Below are 25,553 nucleotides of genomic sequence, written 5' to 3' on the forward strand. Positions count from 1 at the left end.
GGAGGGCCTGGGCTCAGGACTCAGCTTCCCCATCTGTAAACGAGCGTGCTGCTGGGGACCTTCCAGGTCCCCCTGGCTCTGACCTGCGCCGTGCCCACTCCATCCTCCGTCCTGGTGCATAGCAGCTCAGACACTGCTCCCCAAATCCTTTACAGTTTGACCTTGAAAAGGTGCCTCTCTCTTCCGGGGATCTGTCTCCACAGCTCTCATCCTCTGGAGATCAAGTGACCAAGTCAAGAACACTCAGCCTGTCCCCTTTACAGTGGCGTTTTAGATTGGAGCTATTTCCTGCCAAGCAGGGGAAACATCGCCTCCACCCCCCAGCAGCTTCTGGCTCTTTTCCCAGCCCCCTCCACAAATACAGCCCCTGGTGCCTCACAAAGACTTGTCCAGCCCGTAAAAAGTAGAGTTGGGGATGTACCTTGACAACAGTTCTGACCATGGCAGGGGTGGTGTCAGGGGATGGGGGGTGGTTTCCAGGGGTCCCTCCCCTCAACCCCGCAAGCTGGTGTCCCCATTTCCCGTATTAATGGTGGAGTCGCTCAGCTGTGCAACCCTGGTGAGCTGTTTAGCTTCTCTGTGCGTCCTTTCTCCAACTCGAAAATGGAGGAACAGTGTGTTGTGAGGATTAAATGAGATGCCGCGTTCGGAGAGCCCAGTAAATGCTAACAATCGGTGGTGCTATCATTGCTCACTGTGGGTTGCCTTGGGCAAGTCCCTCGCTCTCTCCAGCCCTGAGCCTCCTCCTTTGTAAAGTAGGGGGACAAGAAAACTGAAAAGTGCCTGGCACCCCCAAGGAGCTCACAGCACGCAGCCACTGAGCCTTAGCGCCTGCAGCTCGGCTGCCCAGCGCCCTCCTGAGACACTCATAGGTTTTCTTGGAGCCACGAGCGTGTCCGTGGAGGAGCAAGGAATGTGATCCGTCCCAGCAGCCGGGAAGCCGGAGCATATCTGGCATGTGTGTCTGGAATGATTTGGGGGAAATGCACCGAAGTTGGAACTCGACACACGGAGCCGCCCAGGACAGAGGGATAGGGAGCTGCCGGTGCGCACGCCCCCCACCAAGGGACGTGGTGCTGGGGTGGGAGTCGGCTTACACGGGCCGCTGCTCAGGCCCGCCCTGCAATGGCCGTGAACTTGTTGTTTTTCCACGTCATTTGCTCTCAAATGTACTATCGGGCCTGGCGATGCTAACCCCGCGGCAGCAGGTCCCTCCTTGTAACAAGCGATTGTGTGTTCTTCGGAGGTGGCCGAGGGGAGGAGGGGGCCGGCCGAGGAGGTGGGGGAAAGGGAAACAAGCCGCTGCCTCACAATGAGCCTGCGTGCCCTGGAGCCAGCTCCCCCAAAGCACATGCCATTTCTGGCCCTTGAAGGGGTTAAAGGCCTCCTGGAGTCAAAAACAAGCAGGTGTCCCACCGTGCCAGATACGCCGCCTAAACTGCTTCCAGCTTTTTTTTTTTCCCCTTCTGCAACAAGTCTGTGATCAGCCACGGGACAGAGGAGCCGGCAGCCTGCCTGTGACAGGCGTCAGGTTAGCTCGCTCCCACGCGGGTGGTGCCCAGGGTACAAATCCAGGCCGGGCCCCTGCTGGGGCTCCCCTCCTTGCACACTCAGGAGAGGGGATCTCCTTGCAAACCCTTTCTTTTCTCTGAAGCCGCACAGCTCAGCGGGCTCCAGTGACTTGGTGCAGGCAGCCGCGGCCTTACCAGCAGCCAGGAAGCCTGCCGGCGGGGCGGTGAGGGCAGGTGTCTGTGGCCCCTGAGGAGGAGAAGGCCCTGGTGGGCCCCAGCCCCTGGCGGCGTCACAGGGCAGATCTCTGGCTGCTGCAGACCGCACCATGTGGGCCCTGGGGTGCCACCAGTTCCGGTCCCGCTGGGGGCAGGTGGCAGTGCTACTGCTGCTGCTCAAGGTGCCCCCGAGAGGCCTGGCACTGCCACCCATTCGCTATTCCCATGCTGGCATCTGCCCCAACGACATGAACCCCAACCTCTGGGTGGATGCCCAGAGCACCTGCAAGCGGGAGTGTGAGACAGACCAGGTGAGTGGGGATCCAGGAGCCTGAGATGGACCGCACGAGTGTGTTAATGAGGGAGGGTGGGAGCCGTGGGGTGGGGACAGGCCCCAGGACACATGGAGGTAGACAGGGTGTGATGTGTGTCTAATTCTGAGGCCCAGAAGAAGAGATGGGGCATTCAAGTTCATCAGGATGGAGAAGCCCTGAATGCCTGGTCTCCTGTGTGCTGCAGGCCGCCCTGGGCCAGCCCACTGACAGGTGAGAAGAGGCCCTCGGGGCGGTGCAGTGAGCAGCACAAGGCCCCACAGCCAGGGCCGGGTTTGGAACAAAGCTGCGGCTTCCGCCAGCCTCCAGACCACCTCCCAAGGCCTCTAGACCCTGACACTGGGAGCAGGCCAGGCTGACCCGAGGGTGAACAGGAACGGCTCTGTCTTCGGAGGCTCCGAGGTGCCCCCGGCAGGGGAACAGATGGGGTTTCGACCTGCCGGAGTTCTCAGTGCCCCTCCCACGCTCATCAGAACAGCAAACAGGGAGGGCTGGCCCCACGATGATTCTCTCCCGGCTCCTGGGTCCCAGGGCCATTCCTGCCTCTTTCTCCGGCAGTCAAGAGCCTGCTGGCACCCGTGCCTGCCGGGGCAGAGGCACTTCCTGCCAGCCTGGACAGCTCCTGGGGCTCCGGGCTGGGCCGGGCATCACCAGGGAACAAGAGAGACCCTCTGCTGAACTCACGGAACCTGCAGGAGAGCCTAGGACCCCCCCGGAGAGAGTGGCCTCTGCCTCACAGTGCCTCACAGGGAGCAGGGGTGGGGGGGGGTGGACAGGAAGATGAAGAGTGGAGTGGGGTGGGGTGGCAGACCGTTCCCATCTCGCTCACTGAGGCTGTGCCGTTGTCAGCGGTTAGTCGACTGCATTTGCAGGGAAACCTGTTTCACCTGACGAGTCAGGTGGTGCCTGGGGGCGGTGAGTGAGACACCAGCCGAGCTGGTGAGCCTTGGGAGGAAGACACCTGTGAGGGGCTGCAGACTCAGACAGCCTGTGGGTACATTCTGGGCCCTCAAGGAAAACTGTTCTAAGGACCCCCTCTAGGGTTTCTGGTGCCCAAAAGACCCTCCCAATGATCCCTGAAGACCCAGACTTTCATGGGCCTCCGAGTCCTGAGAGCCTCCAGGGCCAGTCTCCTGTCTGCTCCCTAAGCCCCCGCTGCACTCAGTCCCCCAGCCAGGTCTTTCTTCCTCAGACCCCAGCTTTGAGATCTGCCCACCCCTGTCCAGAGCCTCCCCTGGTGAGGCCTAGAAGCTGATGCCAAGCGAGGGCTGCAAAACAAAGTGCCCATTCTGAGCCGAGAGGGGAAATCAGTAAACAAGTCGGGGAGGGCAGGCTCCGCACAGCCGGGTGGGGGCTCTTTCCCCCTCTTAGCTGATGTGGAATGTCAGAGGCTGAAAGGAGAGTCGGAACTGCAAGAGGCCAGCCCTGGTGGGGAGCGATTCACAGAGCCCCTGCCAGGGGGATTAGGAGCGGTGCCCGCCAGCCCCGTGGGCACCGGGGTTGTTATCGAAAACACCACGTGAGAGTCCTGTTTGTGTCGGCCCCAGGCACACCACTGCTCATTTCAAGGCATTAAACTAATGCCTGACGTGCCTCCCCAGAGAATCCGAGGGAATTATAGCCTTGTAAGTCCTCCGACAGCCTTGCTGAACCTTTGCCGCCCAAGCGGATTTTTCTCTTGTTGATTTCCCCATGAAATGGCCCCTGGTGCCGGGCCTGGTGCTGTGGGCCTGTCCCACCTGCCCGTCCTCTCAGCCTTGACCGGATGTGGGCCCTCACCCGAGCGGCTACGTCCAAAGTATTTGGGGACAACCTCAAACGTCTGTCCCCCCAGTGCTCCACTTTTCCTTCTCAGCATTTGCTATGGTCTCTTCAGTTTGGCCAGGGCATCCTCACCCCAACGGGAAAAAAGATAAAAAGGCATTTGTTCCTACATGGACCTCATCCCTGGGCACAATGTAACGGTATGTGACGTAGAAGAAAAAACCCTCCTTTCAGACTTCCCTCCACCTGGAGCTCGAAGCCCTTTTCTACCACATCCCAGCCCCGGGCACCTGGCGTCAGCTCTCTGAGGCTCTGCGTTCTCAGCTGTAATATTGTAGGGAGAACAATCCCCCTCTGGGAGGGATGTAGCCTGCCTCTTCCCACACCACCAGCTCTGTGACCTTGGGCAAGTTACCTAATCTCTCTGTGCCTCCGTTACCACCATCTGGGAAGTGAGGATAACGGTGTATCCACCTCCGAGGCTTGTGATGAGCATTAAATAAGTTGACCAATGTAAACATTCTTAGGAGAGGGCCTGGCAAATAAATCGTTAGGGGCCCTGTAACAGCTAACGTGTTAGCTGTTATTATCGAAAACACTTTGCTCGTGACGGATGAGCATGTATTAGCTCCCTTCCACACCCACCGTGCGGTAGGGCAGGGGAAGCCGGCGTTCTCTTCCTTCCCTTTGCTCAGGCCTCTCGGTTTGGCTCTCTGCAGGAGTGTGAGACCTATGAAAAGTGCTGCCCCAATGTGTGTGGGACCAGGAGCTGCGTGGCCGCCCGCTACCTGGACGTGAAAGGAAAGAAGGGGCCGGTGGGCATGCCCAAGGAGGCCACGTGTGACCACTTCATGTGCCTGCAGCAGGGCTCCGAGTGTGACATCTGGGACGGCCAGCCCGTGTGCAAGTGCAAGGATCGCTGTGAGAAGGAGCCCAGCTTCACCTGTGCCTCCGACGGCCTCACCTACTACAACCGCTGCTACATGGACGCCGAGGCCTGCTCCAAGGGCATCACACTGGTCGTGGTCACCTGCCGCTACCACTTCACCTGGCCCAACACCAGCCCCCCGCCACCAGAGACCACCGTGCATCCCACCACAGCTTCCCCGGAGACCCCTGGGCGGGACATGGCGGCCCCGGCTCTGCTCACCCACCCCGTGCACCAGTCGGTTACCGTGGGGGAGACAGTGAGCTTCCTCTGTGAGGTGGTGGGCCGGCCCCGGCCCGACATCACCTGGGAGAAGCAGCTGGAGGACCGAGAGAACGTGGTCATGAAACCCAACCATGTGCGTGGCAACGTGGTGGTCACCAACATCGCCCAGCTGGTCATTTATAACGCCCAGCTCCAGGACGCTGGCATCTACACCTGTACAGCCCAGAACGCTGCTGGCGTCCTGCGCGCTGACTTCCCACTGTCGGTGGTCAGGGGCGGGCAGGCTGCAGCCACTGCGGACAGCAGTCCCAACGGCACGGCTTTCCCCGCCGCCGAGTGCCTGAAGCCCCCCGACAGTGAGGACTGTGGCGAGGAGCAGACCCGCTGGCACTTTGACGCCCAAGCCAACAACTGCCTCACCTTCACCTTTGGCCATTGCCACCGCAACCGCAACCACTTTGAGACCTACGAGGCCTGCATGCTGGCCTGCATGAGCGGGCCGCTGGCCGTGTGCAGCCTGCCTGCCTTGCAGGGGCCCTGCAAGGCTTACGCACCGCGCTGGGCCTATAACAGCCAGGCGGGCCAGTGCCAGTCCTTCGTCTACGGTGGCTGTGAGGGCAACGGAAACAACTTTGAGAGCCGGGAGGCCTGCGAGGAGTCCTGCCCCTTCCCCTGGGGGAGCCAGCGCTGTCAGGCCTGCAAGCCGAGGCAGAAGCTCGTGACCAGCTTCTGTCGGAGTGACTTTGTCATCCTGGGCCGAGTCTCTGAGCTGACCGAGGAGCCTGACACGGGGCGCGCCCTGGTAACCGTGGACGAGGTCCTGAAGGATGAGAAGATGGGCCTCAAGTTCCTGGGCCGGGAGCCGCTGGAGGTCACTCTGCTCCACGTGGACTGGACCTGCCCCTGCCCCAACGTGACAGTGGGCGAGACGCCCCTTATCATTATGGGGGAGGTAGACGGTGGCATGGCCATGCTGCGGCCTGAGAGCTTCGTGGGGGCATCCAGCACCCGTCGGGTCAGGAAGCTGCGTGAGGTCATGCACAAGAAGACCTGCGAGGTCCTCAAGGAGTTCCTGGGCTCACACTGAAGCACCACCCCCCCACCGCCCTTCCCTGACCCTCTCCCACCTACCCACCCTGACGCCTTTCCGAGAACTGGGCAAGGTCACATTCGACAGTCTTAGGCCAGCAGAGAGCTATCCATCAGAGGGTCTTAGATCAACTTCTATTCTTTGGGCTCAATAAGGGGTTCATCTCTTTTTAGCTGAGGGAGACAAAAGAAGTCAGTAAACACTTGCAAATTATCCCTGATGACCAACCTGCTCCGGCGCCATTATCCTCTCCTTGCCGGCCACCCCCGACCCTGGCTCTCCCAGCCTCCCAGGCAGTGGGTGATCTGGAGAGAGGGCTGCATGGTGGCCATAGGAACCATGGAATGAACTGGCTTGCAGAGGTGTGGTGGGCAGAGAAAGGAGGGTCCGGGGATTCGGGGGACAAATCCCCCACAGCTCCCTAGATAGCTCTGAGCGGAGACCACTTCATGTGGGGAGTCATGGGAAGGGGGAAGCAGGGGGCGTGGTCCGCCCGGCACCCAGGTGTCGCTGAGCAGAGGTGTCTGGGCAGGTGCCCTTGGGTGGTGGGTAGTCAGGCGGCACTTTGATCAAGTTGCCCTGTGGTCTCTGAGGCCACCAGCAGGACACATGTTTCTTGTGTCTCCATGGTTGTATCAGTTGGCTTGTGGCTTGTTGATTTGTTAATTCAGTTCTGTTTGGTCCAACTCAACAGACATCTTCTGGCCATTTAGCAGGTGCCAAGTGCTGGGGCCACAGAGAGCTGTCAGTCACTGCCCAGCTCATAGTCCAGCCCCGGTCCGACCCCCGACCCCCCTTCCCCACCACTGTGGCAGCTCCTGAGTGTCCTTCTCAGCCATGAGATGGTCCCATTGGACAGTCCGTATGCATCTGTCTGTCATTGGCTCCTTTAACACGAAGCAGATAGAAGACCCAGGATCTGTTTTGGTAGGAAGAGGAAGAGAGGAGGAGGAAAAGCAGGCAGGGAGAGGGCTGGGGATGGAATGAGGAGGGAGGGGGGAGGGGAGGCAGGCTGGGAAGGGAAGGAATGCTGCTCAATGGTCCCATCTGGTGGCGGCCTCCGGCCTGGCATGGCAGGTTTGGGGAGGTGGCAGCCAGTTGCTGATTTTCTTCTCGGACTTCCGGTGCAGATCCAGCCCCCCACCACTAGACAGAGGGTTCGGGAAACCCACTGTCAGCTCTGCCGCTGCCCCCTAGTCCCTCCTCAGCCCTTCACTCTGCCCATGCCCCTCCCAAACTGAAGGTCACTGTGGGGTGTCCTTGACTCTTCCTCAGACGTAGGGAGGAAGATACCAATTAAAAGCTAATAGTGTCAACAGGCTCTCTTGTGTGATTCATTTGAGCTAATACGTGTGTGTGGGTGGAGGGGGAAGTGGGTGGTGTCACTGGCTTTGGTGGCCGTGCAGGGGGAAGTCTGGCCGACGGGACCACGTTTGGGTCACGGAGAGACACTGCTCCAGCTCAGCCCACTTTGCAGCTCCCAGGCTCCTTCGCCGTGGTGCTCTGTGAATGAGGCGCTTGGGGCAGGTGACTTCCTGAGGAACACAGAGGCAGGAAGGTGTGGGCCTTGGGGCCTTGTATGGCAGTCCCTGGCCCCATCAGGACAGCATGGTGGACTAGAGGCAGGTGGGGGGAACAGAAGTGGGGCGCTGCCCAGCCGTGTCTCCCCAGGCAACCTCTGGGGGAAGCCGGGTCCCAAAGCCCTGGCTACACTCCAAGTTTTGTAGGATGTGACTCGGTTTCCAGGATGGGGAGAGCAGCACCTTTGGTCTCGGCTGCCTGTGGCTACTCCCTTGCCCTGGAGGTGTGTTCAGGAGCCTGCAGCCACGGCACGCCACACAGCTTGTCTGTCCCTGAGGTTGGGAGCCAGCAAAGCACAAGAGACACCTGTCCCCGGTCCACATCCTGGGTCTTCCAGACCACAGCCCGAAGAGGCCTCCAGCCCTAGTCTGGCCCAGCCCAGCCCTCCGTAGAGTAATTCCCTGCAATAAGGAGGGGCCATGGTAGAGAAGGCAAGCTGCTTCCTGAGAAGAGAGCCCAGAGGGACGGGAACTTCTCATTGCCTTTGGGAAAACGCTGAGCATGAAACTTAGGTACTGAGGACAAGGGCGGGGGCACTCAACTCCTCGCTCCCCCCCATAGGCTTAGAGACGTTCTGTTGCATGTGCTTCTATGCCGAGGTGCCCCGATAAACAGCGCATTGCTAAGAGTCTGAGGCGGTAAATGTCAGCATGCCAGCACCTGCCACCTCCCCTCTTCTCCACACTTGCATAGCTGTGGGGCCTGAGCCTGTGGCTCTCTGAGGCAGATGTGGGGTTCAGGGGAGTCCAATCTCAGGGCTCCCTCTCACCAGTTCACTGTCCACCAACAGCCCCACACCTGGGGTCCCCGCCACACTCCAACCCCAGCCGGGCAGAGTGAGAAAGCCCAGCCTGTGGAGTCAGAGCCCCCTTGTCTGAATCTGCACTCTGACACTTATTCTCTGCCTCCCTGAGCCTCAGTTTCCTCGTCCGCAAAACAGAGGGTAGGAAGAACTCTTTATAGAGACTTGCAGAGCTCGACCCCTTTAACCTTGTCCAAGGGGAAAGCCCAGGAAGCAGAGCCTGCCCAGATGGCTGCCCCTGGGTCCTCCGCAGCTCCCGGGCCGAGAGCTGGATCTAAAGCATCCCCTTGTCCTTCTGGGCCCCGGGTTCCTCAGGTTCGGTGACCACACAGCTTCGTCTCTCTTGTTGGGTTGCTCACAGACCACACCCAGACTGATCATCCTACACGGGCTGATTTGGGGTTCAGGCTGTTAGGGAACGGGTGCTTTAGAATCTGTCCCTACTTTGGACCCACTACGGGACATTGATTTTTCTGCTCCCGACACTCAGCCTGAATCTGTCCTCTGTTGGCCACGCCTGACATGAGGACTGGTGTCTAGCAGGTGGTCGGTAAAACTGAGCTGTCGGGGGGCCCTGTGGGCAGAGCCCCGTGGGCAGAGCCCCCCAGCTGCCATGGATGAGAATAAGTCTACCAAGACATGACCTGCTTGGGGAGGAAAGGTGGTCCATCTCTCAAAGGAGAAGGCCCTAGAGCCTTTTCCTCAGGGGGGTTTTATTGGTTCGGTTTGCACAGGAATACAGGTGAAGCTCATCAATCATTGTCAGGCAGTAAGGATCAAACAATTGAAAACATACCAAGAATTCTTAGGGCCTACTTTGAGTCAGGGTCTGTGAGCTAAAGGGCTACAAAACTTTGAGGAACACACTCACTTCTTTCTTGGGCCCTTATCATTTAATTGAGGGAATTCTAAACAAGGCAGATTTCACAGGATTTTACATATTCTTTCTTAGGTCTGATGGCCCTAGGGAACCTGCCCTTTCCAGCACAGGGCTGCACCCACTACCAGCATTGTTTCAGGCTAAGTCAGGCAGGGGAAGTAAGGCAGCCAAGAGATTAGGAGACTTCTCAAGACAGAATGAGGACTCAGGCTGTGTCAAAGCTGAGGGGCAAGGGTCCATCACCCCCTTTCTCCATAGCCCCCAAGTCCTTCCCTGGGGCCTTCCTGTGACCATGTTTGTCTTAGGTCATCCCCCCCTTGGAGAATCTTACCCGTCATTGGCTAACCCATCAAGCATTGGGGGCCAGGCAGGGTGAAGTAAAAGGAGCAGAAGCAGTGCTCCTGCCAGGAAGATCAGGAAGATAAGCTTTGTCTCCTTAGTGGCTTATGGTCTGAAGGTCGCTCACTCAGCCTCAGCCATGGGGGGGGTTATAGTTTCTGAAACCAGGCAGGGCGGTTCCCAACACTGAGCTGGATTCCCAGGGCCTGGTTGTCAGGCACCCTGGGGAGGCCCTCCTCCCAGTTTGGGATATTTGCCCCAGCCTGGACTTCAGGACACGTGGGGACCGAGCCCTCCTTCAGGTCCAAGGCCAGACTCACCTGTTTTCCTGTCTACATTGGACACCTACTTCTCCCTTCCTTGCATCCGATGCCCTCCCACCCGCACCCCGCCACCGCCCTGTTCCAGTCCATCTCTGTTTGCCTCTTCAGCGGCCTGGTCTGGCGCCGCCATCTCCAGACCAGCCCCAAAGCCCCTGGGCAGGACAGCTTGGCTTTTTCCACCCTCTGCCTCTCCGGACACTTGGACACTTTCCACTCTGGACACTGCCTCCTAGGACACTTTGCTCCATTGTCTGGCCAGCTGCTCCATAGTCTGATGTCACCCCCTGGACAGTGGGGCCAGAGAGCAGAGACCAGGGGCGGAAACTATGAGGGAAGGGACAGAATAAATACAGAGCCACATGGTGACTTCCTTGGGCTGGGAGAACGCTGCGTCCAACTGTCCTATTTCATCCACACTGAGGGGCGCTGACTATGTGACAGGCACTGTGCATCATGTCTTGTCATCAGCAGCACAAATGGCTGAGCAGGATGTTATTTTGTAGGTGGGAAAACTGAGACTAGGGGATAAGACACTTGCCCAAGGTTGCCCAGCTGCTAAATGGCAGAGCCAAGATTCGAACCTTGGCAGTCTGACTTCAGACTCCTTAATGCCCCTGTTACACTCTTCTCCCAGTGTGTGTGTGTGTCTCTCTCTCTCTCACGCACACACATACACTGGGCTGGGCAGCATGGAATCCCATCAGGACCCCAAAGATCTCCAACATGCCTGCCTCCTGTCAGCCACACACACAGCGCCCCGGGGCCGCCTGGCGACCTTGCCATGTGACATGGTGTTTCTGTCACACACATAAGCAGTCATGGCCTAGATTCCTGGGTGAGACATCAGCCTTATGCTTACTCATTCTTCAAGACTCAGCTCCTTGGGGAAGCTGCCCCTGTTGCCCAGGCTTTACAGATATTCTCCTACAAGTCTTGGTCTCCCTCTGTGTCTGCGCAGACCTCAAGCCAGCACCATTGCTTAGGGGCTCTGAGAGGCGTGTGAGCCCAGCTCACAGAGCTCATGGCGGCTTCACTAAAGGGTCCTGGACCAAGGGCCCGCTGCCCGGCCACGAGACTGGGAAGGGGCTTCTCTGGGGTCTTCCCCCTGTTTCCCAGCCCCATTTCCTGATTGCATCTCCTTCAACTCCTCCCACCTCCCCAAGGAGTCTGAAGCCTTCCTCCTGCTGGGGGAATGTGTGATTAACATAGGCAGGGTAGGTGACAGGGCTCCTGGGCCCTATTTTTGGCGGTGGCCTCATTCTGGAATGTGCCCTGAGGTCAAGTGACACTCCTCTCTGGCTAGTCCGGAGGGAGAAGGAGTAACTCTCCAGCCGGCCATCTCCTGAAGGAGGGGGTTGGTGGGCAGGTAGACAGGCCCACCAGCCCTCTCCTTCCTGCCCCTTGGGCTCCGGAGCCCCGCAGCACTTCAATGTCAGGGTCGGGTGGGAGTCTGTGTCCACATCCTCACTCACTGACTCACCTCGGGACACAGCACTCGGCATCAGGGCACCAGCAGCTCCCTGACCACCCTCCACCCTGCTCATCTGAGGAGAAAACAAGACTCAGCTCCCACACTTCCCGACAGACCTGCCCGAAGCGTGTCTGTTGGGGTGCGGTGGGGTGCTTGGGTGTTTTTTGCCCTTTTCAAGTCTTGAGGCTATGGCCAGAGGCCTGGCAGGGTGACAAGGGGCCCGTCCTGATCACATGTTTTCTGTCTTGCCGTGAGGGATGCAGTCAGTTCTGTCAAAGGGTGGTGACTGTTTTGTCTTGTGTGTGAGCAGCCAGGAAGCAGAGAGGGGGCCTGGCAAAGACTCTCAGCAGGAGAGAAGCACAGTGTCGGAAGAGGGAGAGTGCCCTGGCTGGTGTGCCTCCGTGGACTGAGTGCTGATCTCTGAAGCAAAGGGTCGCTGGTTCGATTCCCAGGCAGGGTGTGTGCCTGGGTTGCGGGCCAGGTCCTCAGTAGGGGGCGTGCAAGTGGCAACCACATGTTGTTTAAGGTCTAAGAATTATTTTATGGTTGTTGCTGCCATGACTGAATTGTATAAGTGTTTAAAAAGAGGCACCAGATATTTCAGGCTGTAGGGTTCCCAGATCCCCCTGGTTTCCAGAGTCGGGGGCAGTAAGGAAGGGTCAGGGCCAGGAAAGAGCATTAGGCAACCCAGGTTCAGGCTCAAATCCTGGCTCCATGTGTGACTTTGGGTGAGGGAACCTCTCTTTGCCTCAGAGTCTTCATCTGTGAAGTGGAATAATAACAGTCCCATAGTCCTGAGCCTGGTCGCCTGGTTTCTTGGGGATGATGAACATTGCATGCTCTTGCCCACAGTTAGAATAAGAACCAGGAGGCAAAAACAAGACCCTCTCCCCAAAGATGCCCGTGGCCAGCAAATGAGAACAGATGTGATCTCCTTCACTGATGAAGGGGGAGTCCTAGATGAGGTTTCTAGAGAGGAAAGGAGAGGGCGAGGGGAGCCAGGGAGAGCACGGTTGGCGACCAGCAGGCAGAGACAAGGGGTGGCCATGGGGTGGAGATGGGCGACCTCAGAGACCCCCCACGGGGGGGTCTCTACCCTTTTTTCATAACATTTCTCTACCCTTTTTTTAAAAAGATTTTATTTGTTTATTTATCTTTAGAGGGGAAGGAGAGAGGGAGAGAAACATGAATGTATGGTTGCCTTTTGTGCATCCCCTGCTGGTAGTTAGCCTGCAAGGAACCGGCCTACAACCCAGGCATGTGCCCTGACTGAGAATCGAACCGCGATCATCTGGTTCGCAGGCCCGTGCTCAATCCACTGAGCTACACCAGCCAGGGCCTACATTTCTCTACCCTTCATTCCAGCTCCAATACCTCAGGGCGCAGAGCTCAGCTCCCAGTGGCCCCTTATTTCATGCATCACTCCTCATGTCCATGCACCTCAGGAGGTGACAGAACAAAGGGGGAACAGCCTCACGGTCCCCGTGTGACCCATATCTCAGACTCAAAGCAATGCTCACGGTCATCGCAACCAGCAGTGTCCTCGGGGCCCGACTGAGAGGAGAAGCTGGTGTCTGGATGAGCAGAATGCAATTTCAGGGAGACTTGCACAGATGGGGACCCACCCCCACCTCAGGCCTCCTAGAAGGCAGGTGCCCTTTACCAGTGAGGTACTCGGGTGGCAGGGTTAATCACATCCATTACTAATAGCTGGCAGCACCTAATAGGTGTTCATTATTAAATACTTACAACCCTGTGAGGTGTATACTATGCACCTCCATTTGATACCCTGTCCATTTCAGATATAATGACACAGGCTCGGAGAGATTGAAAACTTTGCCCCAAGTCCCTGGCCAAGCAGGAAACCCAGCCTAGGGCGCCACCCGCCCCCATCTCTGACTCTCAAGCCCATGCCCTGAACCACAGGTGCGCTACCTGCTGCTGAGGAGCCGAGAACAGCGAGGTATGGCTTTCTCTCACTTCGGCTTCCTTCCTTCTCCCGGGCAAGTTTTACTGCCCAGGACTCTCATGAAAATTCTCTGTTTAGGCCAGCTGACCTTTCCTAAGTGTGCCGAGGTCAAGTCCTTCCGTCTAAGCCACAGGCAGAGATAGAGAGATAAACAAAGACAGAGGCAGAATCCAAGGCCCCGCTCAGAAGTGTGGAGAGAGTCCCAGCTCTTGCAGAGAGGAAAGAGGACTGCGCTCGGTGCCTTCTCCATCTTCCACAATCCTCACACGACCCACGACAAGTTGGTTTTCGGGAGGCTGAAACGCTTTAACAGGGCATCCCCATTCAAGGGCGAGCATGGGATGCAATTCAAAGTCAGACCCCCAATCCCATAGTCTTCCTTTTACAGGGTTACTGCGGTGCCATTTGATTTGGAGGCTCGGTGAAGCCCTGGTACCACGACAGAGCACTCTTACCTAGTCCTCAGCAGTTACAAAAAAGTCTGGAGAGGGGACTGCAGAGCCTAGACATCTGTCCCTGCTGGTGGAGTTGAGGTGAGACATGGATCAGACGCTGGTGTTTTCATTTTCAAAGCAAGATCCACACATTGTACAGAGCGGTGATGTCCTCTGAATGGTCCCACGTCACGTGAAGGGGCTTGGCCAGCTTGTGGCCGTACTTTCAGTGGATGACACAGTTCTCGGCCGGAAAGGAAATTTAGGAGAGCCCAGGGAAGGCCCGAGGGAAGTATCTCAGGGGCAGAGTTATTTAGGGCTGTTCATTTCTGGCTTAGAGTTCCCTCCAAAGCTTACCCTCCGAAGCCTCACTCTTTATGTTCAAAATGGAAAGACATTGTAAGCATCCAAAACACCAAACTGGAAAACAGAACAGTTAAATTCTGAAAAGACTTGTTCCCTTGGCCAAGAATAGAGTGTCGCAGGCGGGGGTGGGGTGGGGACAGGTGAGAGTGAGCTGGGGGTGTCTGAGTTTGTGCTGTGAACACACACATTCCACCAACACCAGCTTCTGAAAGGGCCCTACCTTCTGCGAACCCTGATAATTAAAAAGAGAAAAAGTTGGGTCTCTAAAGGCAGGAAAACAAATGAGATGACCCCTAGAGGGAGCTTCTAGCCCGAGGAGGTCTCTAGGACAAGCAGTAACTGAAACTCCGTCTTGAAAGATGGAACTAGAGCCTGTCTCTCCCTCACTACCACCTTGGCCTTCTCACCTGACCTCTCCACCCAACCCCTGGGTTAGATAAGTGAAAAATTTTGAAACCACCTGTCTGTACAAATCTTGGAACAATGGGAAGAGGAAAAAAAAAAAAGGCCAAAGGCAAAGGCAGCTTCCCCTGGGAGTGACGGACCAGCCCAAAGCTTCCAGTACTGACTCCTCTGCCTTTCTCCCCGGGGGTTAGCAGCCGGCATCCTCCCCTCTGTGCACACGGCAGATAAAGAAAAAGGAGGAGGACCAAGTTTCTCCTCCATTGGGGCTGGGGATTTGGGGGGCTGCGCTTCCCCCAGGGACCCACCCTTCACGACTTGATAACTCCTCCCCCATCCAGATCCCCTCAGAAGGGCCGGATCTCCGCCTTTCCATTCTCACCTCCTCACTCTCTTGTATATGGTTGCTCCGGCTCGTGGGTTATCTTTTGTGTTATCTTTTGCTAGAATGTAAGCTCCTTGAAAGGCCCCAAAGGTTTATATGTGTCACCACCAATTCCTAACCCAGTAGTTGCTCATGGGTTGAGTGAATGAATACAGGGCTTGTTTTTTTAAATATTTTATTTATTTATTTTTAGAGGGGAAGGTGGGGGGGAACGGAGGGAGAAAGAGAGGATGAGAAACATCAGTGTGTGGTTGCCTCTCTCACATCCGCTACTGGGAACCTGGCCCACAATCCAGGCCTGTGCCCTTGACTGGGTATCAACCTGGGGACCCTTTGGTTCGCAGGCCAGCGCTCAATCAATCCACTGAGCCACACCAGCCAGGGGCCACGGCTCGTTTTAAATGATACCCCACTCGGGACCTGCATAGAATGTGACCCCAAAGCAGCTGCAGGTCGACATCACTCTCGCTGAGAGTTCGGTTCCGTGAAGTTCTTGTCAAAGAACCCAAGTCCCCAGGCAGCAGCAGCGATAAATAAAACAAGCATGTGGCCCACAGGCTCTCACATCCTATTCCACCCTCTTTTTGCAACAAATGTCTCTTCCCTACTTGTGCCTGATATTAAAATGAGTTCATGGTTGCTGAGTAAATAAACGTGTACAGGACCATGCTGGGTATTCTGGGGAGAGAAAGTTGGCACAAAGTTCACTGTAGATAACTTCTCCTAAACAATCAAGTACGGCTCTTTTTTAAAAAAAATAAAGATTTTACTTATTTACTTTTAGACAGAGGGGAAAGGAAGGAGAGGGAGAGAAACAGCAATGTGTGAGAGGTGCATTGATTGGTTGCCTCTCCCTCGCATGCCCCCAGCTGGGCACCTGGCCTGTAACCCAGGCATGTGCCCTGCCTGGGAAACCAGCACCTTTCTGTCGGCAGGCCTGCACTCAGGCCACTGAGCCACACCAGCCAGGGCAGGTGTGGTTCTTTTGTAAGGCCCTCCTATTGAGGTCAACCAAAAGAGCAGGCTGTGAATGGTAAGGACCGTGGACTTGGAAACAGAATCCCACAGTTCCAACCCTGCTCTATTGGCTATAACTCTGTCAGAAGCTCTCTGCGCCCATTTCTTTATCTGTAAATGAAAAAAAAAAAAATAGCACAACCTCCGAAGGTTCTTAGGAAATTTAAGTGAGTTAAAATACGTGTTTAGAACAATATCTGGCACATAGTAAATACCGTGTAAGTATTATTATTGTGCTTTGGAGGTTGGTTATTTCCTCTGGATTCCCTAAGACTTTGTGCTAATACAAAAATCATGGGCATTCATTCCCTGGCTGGTGTAGCTCAGTGGATTGAGCGCGGGCCTGTGAACCAAAGGATCGCGGTTCAATTCCCAGTCAGGGCACATGCCTGGGTTGCAGGCCAGGTCCCAGCAGGGGATGCACAAGAGGCAACCATATATTAGTATTTCTCTCCCTCTCTCCTTCCCTTCCCCCTCTAAAAGATAAGTAAAATCTTTTTAAAAAATCATGGGCATTCCAATAGGCAGCATGCGAGGCATGGGAGCAGCTCCCTGCCCTCCAAAGTACAGAAGAAACACACAGTCATCAGAAAAGCGTGGCATGCCTGGAGAAGGGGGACTTGTCCCAGGTCTCGGCATTTCTGCCAAGCCTCCACCTAGGGGAACTGATCCCCAGGACAAGTGCCCCCAGGTAGTGTATACGGAGGCCCCCTCCTTCACTGTTCCTTTTCCAGACCGCAGAGGAAGGGCAGAGAAAGGAGACACACCCCAGCCCCTTTCCCCCTGCTGTCCGACCCTTGCCCAGAGGCCCTGGGGGAGAGGAGGTCTGGCTGTGTCACAGTTCCCCTTTTACACAGAACCTAGACAGTTCTTTTAAATTTTGTGGTCCAGATGATAAGAGTCTCCTTCCCCAAAAAAGCCCCATTTCTTCCTAAGTTGTAGAGAAAAACATTCTTCCTTTCCTACAATCTCACGCACGTAAAAGGTGAGATTTCTGAGATTTCAGAAAGGTGAAATCTCCCCAAGGTAAACCGTGTAGAGCCTGTCTGACACCTGGGCTGTTCCCAGAGTCTTTAGGTAAAGGGCCTCTGGTGACGCCTTGGTGGCTGGAAGGCTTCCCGAGGGTCGCAGCTATCCTAGGTGTTGGATTGAAATGGTTTGGCTATTCCCTTCACATTTCCTGGCAATAGAGTGGGCAGAGAGTAAGCGACCGGGGCTCTGCCGAACTTTAGAAAGCCAGGTAGTTGATAAAACAAGGAGAGCTCTTTTTGGGAAAAGAGCTCTGAGGCCGGGAGGCAGATCCAGATAACCAGAGGACAGGCACACTCATTTCAAAACAAACCAAGTCCAACCTTCATCCTTCCTAGAAATGACTTTATGGATGGTGGGGAGTGGGGGGGGGGGGTGGCCAGGAAAAGCCCTCTGAAAGGAGTGCCTCCATTTAGTTCAAAACAGAAAAAGGCCTGTGCCTAGAACCACTGAACACACGTCATAGGCCATCTGGACGCCGGACTAAAATGGGCAATGTTTGGAGGGTCCCATTTCTTAAACCACACTGATGGGAGCATGTGGTGTTCCCTTCGGGTATCCAGAAGCCATCAGTTTGTACCCATTTGCTAGGAACCGGGCTAGACTGGTGTCAAGCCGGTGCCTGTCACATTCCTTTCCAGCGGAAAGGAATAAGCAATTGTTTTAAATCTGAACCCGCGTTAGGGGGACAGCCTTCAGGCTCCGAAGGAGGCTGGGCCGCATGTCCCCGCAGCCCCCAACGGCACCATGGGAGGCAGAGGCGTGGAAGGGCTTGCAGAGAACCAGTGTGTAAAAATAGCTACAACCTGATGGCTGGGAAGGCAGTTTACGTTTGACTTTAACATTCAGTACCAAAAAAAAAAAAAAAGCCCATAAAAGCAATGTCTAACTTGTATTATAAACGCGGTTTTTCCACAATGATTCTTGAAACACCGGTGAAGTGTAGAGAGAGAAGGAATGCGACCTACAATCTACGCCAAGGTTTGTCTAAAAATATTTCACACCTGTTCTCCGTTCTGTACACTGGTCATGTTTTATCAGTGAAGTAAAGCACTCACAGTGCCAGACGAAATGTGCTTTCCCTTCCAAGTCCTCAGTGTTTTCCCATCTATAAAGCAAACCTCCTCCTCTCTTCTACCTGCACGAGAATAAAGCTAGCACTAGTACCCACGTGACATCTCCCACCACGGCTGCCGTTTAACTACTCCTATTCCGGAGCCAGGTTTGTTTAAATAGGAACCACCATTTCAATACTTTTCACCACAGCAGAGGCACTTTCAGCAAACGTTTTTGGCTGCTCCCAAAAGGAGGATCAACTTGGACAGGGGGTTTAAATAAATTTGATTGTATGAAAAAGAATGCTGAAATGCTGGTTTCCCTACGAGTGCCTCAAAACTAGAACTACAAACTCTGTGGTGTTACCAACACACAGAGAGAATAGCTTTTAGGATACTTTTGTAGAATTTTTACTTAATTCCGTCAGTGCAAATAACAGACTGGACAGCAAAATGTTGACATAATACCGATGCGGACCCCAGCTTGCGGGGTCTGCCACGTTGTGGATGAGACACGAGAAATTCACACGGACTACTGAGTCCTGTGGAGGAAAAGGGACAACATGGCTTTTCTCTCAAGAAGAGAAAAAGCCTCGGCCTGTGTCTTGACCGGCCTTTATTTCTTTTCTGTTGGCACAGTACATGAAGGTCCTCATTTACTATGCACAGGTTCGCTTTAGGTGGTTACCTTTTACAGAAAACAAAGGGGAGGTTGCCACTAATCACGTCACAGAAGAAGGGTATATATGCAAATGCAAAAGGAAAAGTGATTGAACTGGTTACACTCATCCTCGGAAGGTTTAGCATGGATTTTAGGAAGTTACAATAAGCACTTCCTGTCTCAATGCAGGGTGAGGGAGTTTTAGCAAAAGCAAGTCTCATAGCAATCTAGGTACAATGCAGGCCTGATTCTCCACGAGAGAAACTACCCGTGGGCGTGGGTCCTATCTGGGACCATGCCACGCAGAACGGTCTCCTATAGTTTCCCCATTGTTTTTAGTTAGTACTGCTATAGATCCCACAAAGCTTGCTACTTGCCGGTCTCTCATAGGACCCTGGGAAAATAATTTGCAAATGTGTCAAAGTACACAGAACATATATTACAATTAGTAAGCAACCAGCAGTTCCAAAGACCTGCATTCTAAGATTAAGCCCATCGATCATTGTCTGGCAGTGATGATCAAATAGATAACATTCAAAGAACTCTGAGGAACTATTTTGAGTCAGAATCAAATAGTTAAAGGGCCATAAAACTTTGGGGAAACAAACTCATTTCAGGCTTGGACCCTTATAATTTAAATTGAGGGTATCAGCAAAGTAGGTTTCGTAGGATTTTATGCGTTCTTTCTTAGGCCTGCTCACCCTGGGAAACCTGCCCTTTCCAGCACAGGGCTGCACCACCTCTGGTATTGGTTCAGGCTTAGGTCAAGCAGGGGAAGTAAGGCAGCCAAGAGATTAGGAGACTTCTGGCAGACAGAATGAGGACTCAGGCTGTGTCAAAGCTGAGGGGTGAGGGCCCATCACGCCCTTTCTCCATAGCCCCCCAAGTCCTTCCCTGAGGGCTGCCTCATTATCGTGCCTGTCTTAGGTTCACCTTCCCTTGAGGAATCTTACCCGTCATTGGCTAACCCACCAAGCACTGGGGGCCAGGAAGGGGGAAGTAAAGTGGGCAGAGGCAGTGCTCCTGCCAGGGAGATGAGCTTCATCTCCTCACTGGCTTATGGTCCCAAGGTCTCTTACTCAGCCTTAGTCATGGCGGGGTCACAGCTCCTGAAACCAGGCAGGGCAGTTCCCAACGTAATACAGTTACAGTTGTCATTTACTTTTCTGAATTCACAGGGCAGCAAACACGGTTGTCCAGAATTCTGGACTTCCTGCCTTCTGAATACTGTGAGCCCTGAAGAATATGTTCCATTAATTCAGCCACAACTCTGCAGAGCAAGGCGACTAGTTTCCTGAAGAAGTACATTGACATCACTATACTCATTTGCAGACCAAGAAACAGCCATCTCAGTTGGGTGACTTAACAGGCGTAAGGAAGGAAGCAGACCCATAATTTCAAGTAGCCTCTGGACACGAGCTGCCTCTTGGTTAAAAGTTTTCTTCTAAGGTTTGCCCAATAGTGAGGTGATCTCAAAGCTCCACTCACAGATTATGTGTAGAAAGCAAGTCTTCTAAAATATAAATCTTAAAAAAAGAAAAAGAAATACAATATAAATCTTAAAACTCAAATATTGCCCTGGCTGGTGTAGCTCAGTGGATTGAGTGCGGGCCTGCGAACCAAACAACCACGGTTCAATTCCCAGTCAGGGCACATGCCTGGGTTGCAGGCCAGGTCCCCAGTGGAGGACACATGAGAGGCAACCATACATTGGTGTTTCTTTCCCTCTCTGTATCCCTCCCTTCCCCTCTCCCTAAAAATAAATAAATAAATAAATAAAGCATTTTTTAAAAAAGCCCTCAAATATTGAGAAATGGTTAGTAGTAGTTTATTATTTACAAGGTAAATACCATTAATGAGAAGATTTTTATAGCCCAATCTAAACCTCCAAAAGCCCAACTAAAGGTTCATTAATATTCAGTCCAATTAAATGCTAACTAACCCAAAATCTAAATAGTAGGCATTTAATATAACAAGATTTAATCCACAGAGAAACTCCAGAAATTCTTCTGAACAGTTTTTAAAATGGGTTTTTCTGGTACAGTTTAAATGTGTTCAAAACTAATAGCAACTTTAAAAGGGAATGTAAGTTCATTCCTGATGGCCTTTGCTTCTAAAATGTGACAGTTTTTTTTAAATTTTTTTTTTTTAGAATTTATTTATTTATCTTTAGATGGGAAGGAGAGAGGGAGAGAAACATCAATGTATGGTTGCCTTTTGTGCGTCCCCTGCTGGGAAATGGCCTGCAGGGAACTGGCCTGCAACCCAGGCATGTGCCCTGACTGGGAATCGAACCACAATCCTCTGGTTCGCAGGCTTGTGTAAAATGTGACAGTTTTTATTAAACTAAAATATACTGTGATTTCTTCAAGAAAGGCTTTCAGAACCAGTTTAAAATAAGAGGTCATTTGGTTTCCTTAATGTTTTAAAATAAAAGCAAGGAGACCATTTAGCATAACATCTATACATATAGAAATTATGTATTACAAAGGTGTGCCTTAATATAGCTTTTTAAAGTAACTTAAACCAGACTTCTGGCCAAGATGAAGGTGTAGGTAGACACACTGTGCCTCCTCGCACAACCCAAAGAAGGACAACAACAATTTAAAAATGAAAAACAATCAGAACTGACAGAAAACTGAACTGTATGAAAGTCTGACAACCAAGGAGTTAAAGAAGAAACATTCATCCAGACCAGTAGGAGACGGGAAGCTGGGTAGAGAGGACTCACGGCAAGAGGACCAGCCAGTCAAGGCAGCAGCAGGCAGACCGGGCGAGGTGGCGGATTGCGGACTAGGCAGTCCCACATTTACACGCAGATAAACCAGGAGGAACAACTCAGGAGCAGGACGGTCAGCACAACCCAAGTCTCAGCCCTGGGGAAGTACAGCCTCAAACCACTGATTGAAAACACCTGTGGGGGTTGAAGTGCCAGGAGAGACTCCCAGTCTCACAGGAGAGTTCATTGGAGAGACCTACAAAGCCCTAGAATGAACACAAGTCCACCTACCTGGGAATCAGCACCAGAAGGGCCCACTTTGCTTGGGAAAAGTGGGGGAAGTGACTGAAATCTGGCAGAGAGTGGAGCAAGCGCCATTGTTCCCTCTTGGACCCTTGCCCCACATACAGCATCACAACCTGGCCATGTAGGTTGCCCCGCCCTGGTGAACACCTAAGGCTCTGCCCCTTACTTTGTAACAGGTGCCTAGAGACCAAAAAAAAAAAAGAAAGAAAGAACAGAACAAAGCACTAGAAAAAAATACAACTAAGTGACGAAGAGGTAGCCAACCTATCAGATGCACAGTTCAAAACACTGGTTATCAGGATCCTCACAGAACTGGTTGAATTTGGTCACAAATTAGATGAAAATGTGAAGGCTATATTAAGTGAAATAAAGGAAAATGTACAGGGAACCAATAGTGATGGGAAGGAAACTGGGACTCAAATCAATGGTGTGGAACAGAAGAAAGAAACATACAATCAGAAAAGAATAAAGAAACAAAAATTCAAAAAATGAGGAGAGGCTTAGGAACCTCCAGGACATCTTTAAATGTTTCAACATCTGAATTATAGGGGTACCAGAAGAGGAAGAAGAAGAGCAACAAGTGTAAAGTTATTTGAACAAACAATAAAGGAGAACTTCCCCATTCTGGCAAAGGATATAGACTTCCAGGAAGTCCAGGAAGCTCAGAGAGTCCCAAAGAAGTTGGATCCAAGGAGGAACACACTGAGGCACATAATAATTAAATTACCCAATTTTAAAGATAAGAAAAGAATCTTAAAAGCATCAAGAAAAAAGAAGACAGTTACTTATAAAGGATTTCCCATCAGATTGTCAGCTGATTTCTCAAAAGAGACCTTACAGGCAAGAAGGGGCTGGAAAGAAGTATTCCAAGTCATGAAAGGCAAGGACCTACATCCAAGATTGCTTTACCCAGCAAAGCTTTCATTTAGAATGGAAGGGCAGATAGAGTGCTTCTCAAATAAGGTCAAGTTCAGGGAATTCATTATCACCAAGCCCTTATTATATGAAATGTTAAAAGGATTTATCTAAGAAAAAGAAGATAAAAAATGAACAGTAAAGTGACAGCAAACTCACAATCATTAACAACCACACCAAAAGCAAAAGCAAACTAAGCAGACAACTAGAACAGGAACAGAACCACAGAAATGGAGATCACATGGAGGGTTATCAACAGGGCAATGGGAAGAGGAGAGGGGGAAAAGGTACAGAGAATAAGTAGCATAGACGGTAGGTAGAAAACAGACAGGGGGAGGGTAAGAATAGTATGGGAAATGTAGAAGCCAAGAACTTATAAATATGACACATGGACATGAACTAAAGGGGGGAAATGTGGGTGGAAGCAAGTGTGCAGGGTGGAGGGGAATGAAGGGGGGAAATGGGACAACGGTAATATCATAATCAATAAAATATACATTTTTAAAAAGTAACTTAAACCAGCTCTGGTTTATGTAGCTCAGTGGATTAAGCATAGGTTGAGAACCGAAGGATTGCTAGTTTGATTCCCAGTCAGGGCACATGCCTGGGTTGCCAGCCAGGTCCCCATTAGGGAGCGTGTGAGAGACAACTACACATTGATGTTTCTCTCCCTCTCATTCTCCTTCCCTTGCCCTCTCTCTAAAAATAAAATCTTTTTAAAAAGTCAAATGTTTATAATTTTACTTGGAAGTGACAGAGCCACTAAATTTACAGTCCTTAGTCCAAGGAAGTTGTCTTATGGTTATACATGAAAGAAGTTATTTATACAATTAAGAAAATCAACAAAATTAGAGCATTGTTAATGATTTGTAAAAATACTTCCAGACAGCCCATGATTTATAGCTGATGACCTCACCAGAGATATAAAGGATCTCTCTCAAATTACCACGACTTCTGAGCATGGCTAAGTGCCTTCCACTGGACTCTTCCCACTAACTCTCTTGTGAAGATTCTACAAGGCACGTGGCTACTACACCAAAAATGATCTTATTGCGCTGACTTCGAATCAGAACAGGAACTAATCTGAGGGGACAAATCACTGAGCTAAAAAGCATAACCCCAGAACCAGACTCTGTGAATTCGGATTCCAAGCCCACCACTTACTGGCCACACGATCCTGGGTGAGTCAAAGCTGGGTCTCAGCTCTGCTTCTGCAGACTGGGTTAGAAAGGTGCATGGCACGTATTGAGTGCTACACAAGTATCTGGTAACTGAATGCTTTAAATAAAAAAAGTAAACATAAAAAGGACTTCAACATAGGTGCTGTACTAATTTTCTTTTTTCAAATTTGTTTATTTGTTGTTCAAGTACACTCTTCTTTTACTCCCATCCCAGCCCTCCCCGCCAGTGCTCCCCACCTCCCTCCCAATTCCACCCCACTTAGTTTTTGTCCATGTGGCCTTTATACTAGTTTCTGGTGCTGTACTACTTTTCCAAATGTATGTCAAGACATTGATCCTTGGTTCTTTAAACATGAGTATCTTCTTAACCCAAAAACTGAAGAAGTAGAATGTCAAGCAACCTTCTGGGCCAAATTGATTAAGCATTAACTGACCGGTATACCAAACAATAAAAATGTGTTTTATTCAGCCATGGCAATTTTACGTACTTGTCTTCTAATAAATGTTTTTTTTTTAATTAAGATTTTATTTATTTATCTTTAGAGGGGAAGGGAAGGAGAGAAGGAGAGAAATATCAATGTATGGTTGGCTCTCGTGGGTCCCCTGCTGGGAACTGGCCTGCGACCCAGGCATGTGCCCTGACTGGGAATCGAACCACAATCCTCTGGTTTGCAGGCCCGTGCTCAGTCCACTGAGCTACACCAGCCAGGGCTAAGGCTGTTTTCTGATCTAATCTTGCACTAGGGTTGTGATCCTGCTTCTGACAAGTAAGGATACATGTTTGATGTGCCATGCTTATGCCATTCTCCGTTTGTGTGGGGAAAGGTTGTGGAGGAAGCTCTCCAAACAGCATCTGACTTCATTAGCTTAAGTATGTCCAGAGAGATACTTTTTCCTATATGTTAGTGATATTTTAAAATCACCTAAGTCCTAAAGATTTGCTAGATCAGTGCTCTCAGTTAAAATGCCAGTACATAGACATCTATATGAGAATGAAATGAACACCAACACACATGAGAAAAACATCTTAAACTCCGGGCAACTTTAGTTTCACCTTCAGAAGCTAAGCATAGTTAAATACTGTCATTATCTTTAATGGGTATTTTGACTGAAGGCCTACATTTGCCATCTCATAGAGGTTGGAGGTAAAGGGGATTTAACAATACGTGTGACTTTATTTTTTAGAGATTTTATTTATTTTTAGAGAGAGGGAAGGGAAGGAGAAAGAAGGATAGAAACATCAATGTGCGGTTGCCTCTTGCACACCCCCACTGGGGACCTAGCCTGCAACCCACGCATGTGCCCTGACTGGGAATCGAACTTCGATCCTTTGGTTCTCAGGCCCACGCTCAATCCACTGAGCTACACCAACCAGGTCATTCTTACCTTTCTTTAAATAATAAAGCATAATACACTGAAAATGCTTCGCATTTTCATTTACCTCCAACATTAAATGGTTGCATAAAAATTCACCAATTTTGATGTCTTTTTTAAAACTGATGCTGATGTGACAGCTGTCACAATACAATCTAACAAAATTGTTTCCAATGAAGTTAAAGACAACTAAGCACTACTAGAGCCACTATACCAAAAAAAAAGCCTTTTTGGCCAACCCAGTATGTACCAATATGAAATTTCCCTATTTATTTATT

The 25,553-nt window shown here is 51.9% G+C and overlaps 1 protein-coding gene across 2 annotated transcripts; it reads left to right on the plus strand.

Moving 5' to 3' along the window:
- The first annotated feature begins 1,295 nt into the window (after positions 1 to 1,295).
- Positions 1,296 to 7,387, plus strand: WFIKKN2 (WAP, follistatin/kazal, immunoglobulin, kunitz and netrin domain containing 2). Of its 2 annotated transcripts, XM_037056869.1 has the most exons (3): positions 1,296 to 1,531; positions 1,655 to 2,038; positions 4,543 to 7,387. In XM_037056869.1, the coding sequence occupies exons 2-3, from the start codon at positions 1,838 to 1,840 to the stop codon at positions 6,061 to 6,063; spliced, it is 1,722 nt and encodes a 573-aa protein (XP_036912764.1). In that variant the 5' UTR covers positions 1,296 to 1,531; positions 1,655 to 1,837; the 3' UTR covers positions 6,064 to 7,387. The 2 variants fall into 2 exon arrangements, with proteins under 2 accessions (XP_036912764.1, XP_036912763.1); XM_037056868.1 differs by having other exon boundaries at positions 1,296 to 2,038.
- Positions 7,388 to 25,553: the final 18,166 nt, after the last annotated feature.

The sequence above is a fragment of the Sturnira hondurensis genome, unplaced genomic scaffold (genome assembly GCF_014824575.4).
Source record: "Sturnira hondurensis isolate 20B ecotype Veracruz unplaced genomic scaffold, ASM1482457v3 Scaffold0009182, whole genome shotgun sequence".
In the NCBI taxonomy this organism is placed as follows: domain Eukaryota; kingdom Metazoa; phylum Chordata; class Mammalia; order Chiroptera; family Phyllostomidae; genus Sturnira; species Sturnira hondurensis.

What these genes read in the sequence shown, in the direction of transcription:
- WFIKKN2 (XM_037056868.1), top strand. Translation starts at nt 1,838, where the DNA reads ATGTGGGCCCTGGGGTGCCACCAGTTCCGGTCCCGCTGGGGGCAGGTG. An exon ending in GGGAGTGTGAGACAGACCAG is followed by an intron (nt 2,039 to 4,542) that starts GTGAGTGGGGAT and finishes GGCTCTCTGCAG; the next exon opens with GAGTGTGAGACCTATGAAAA.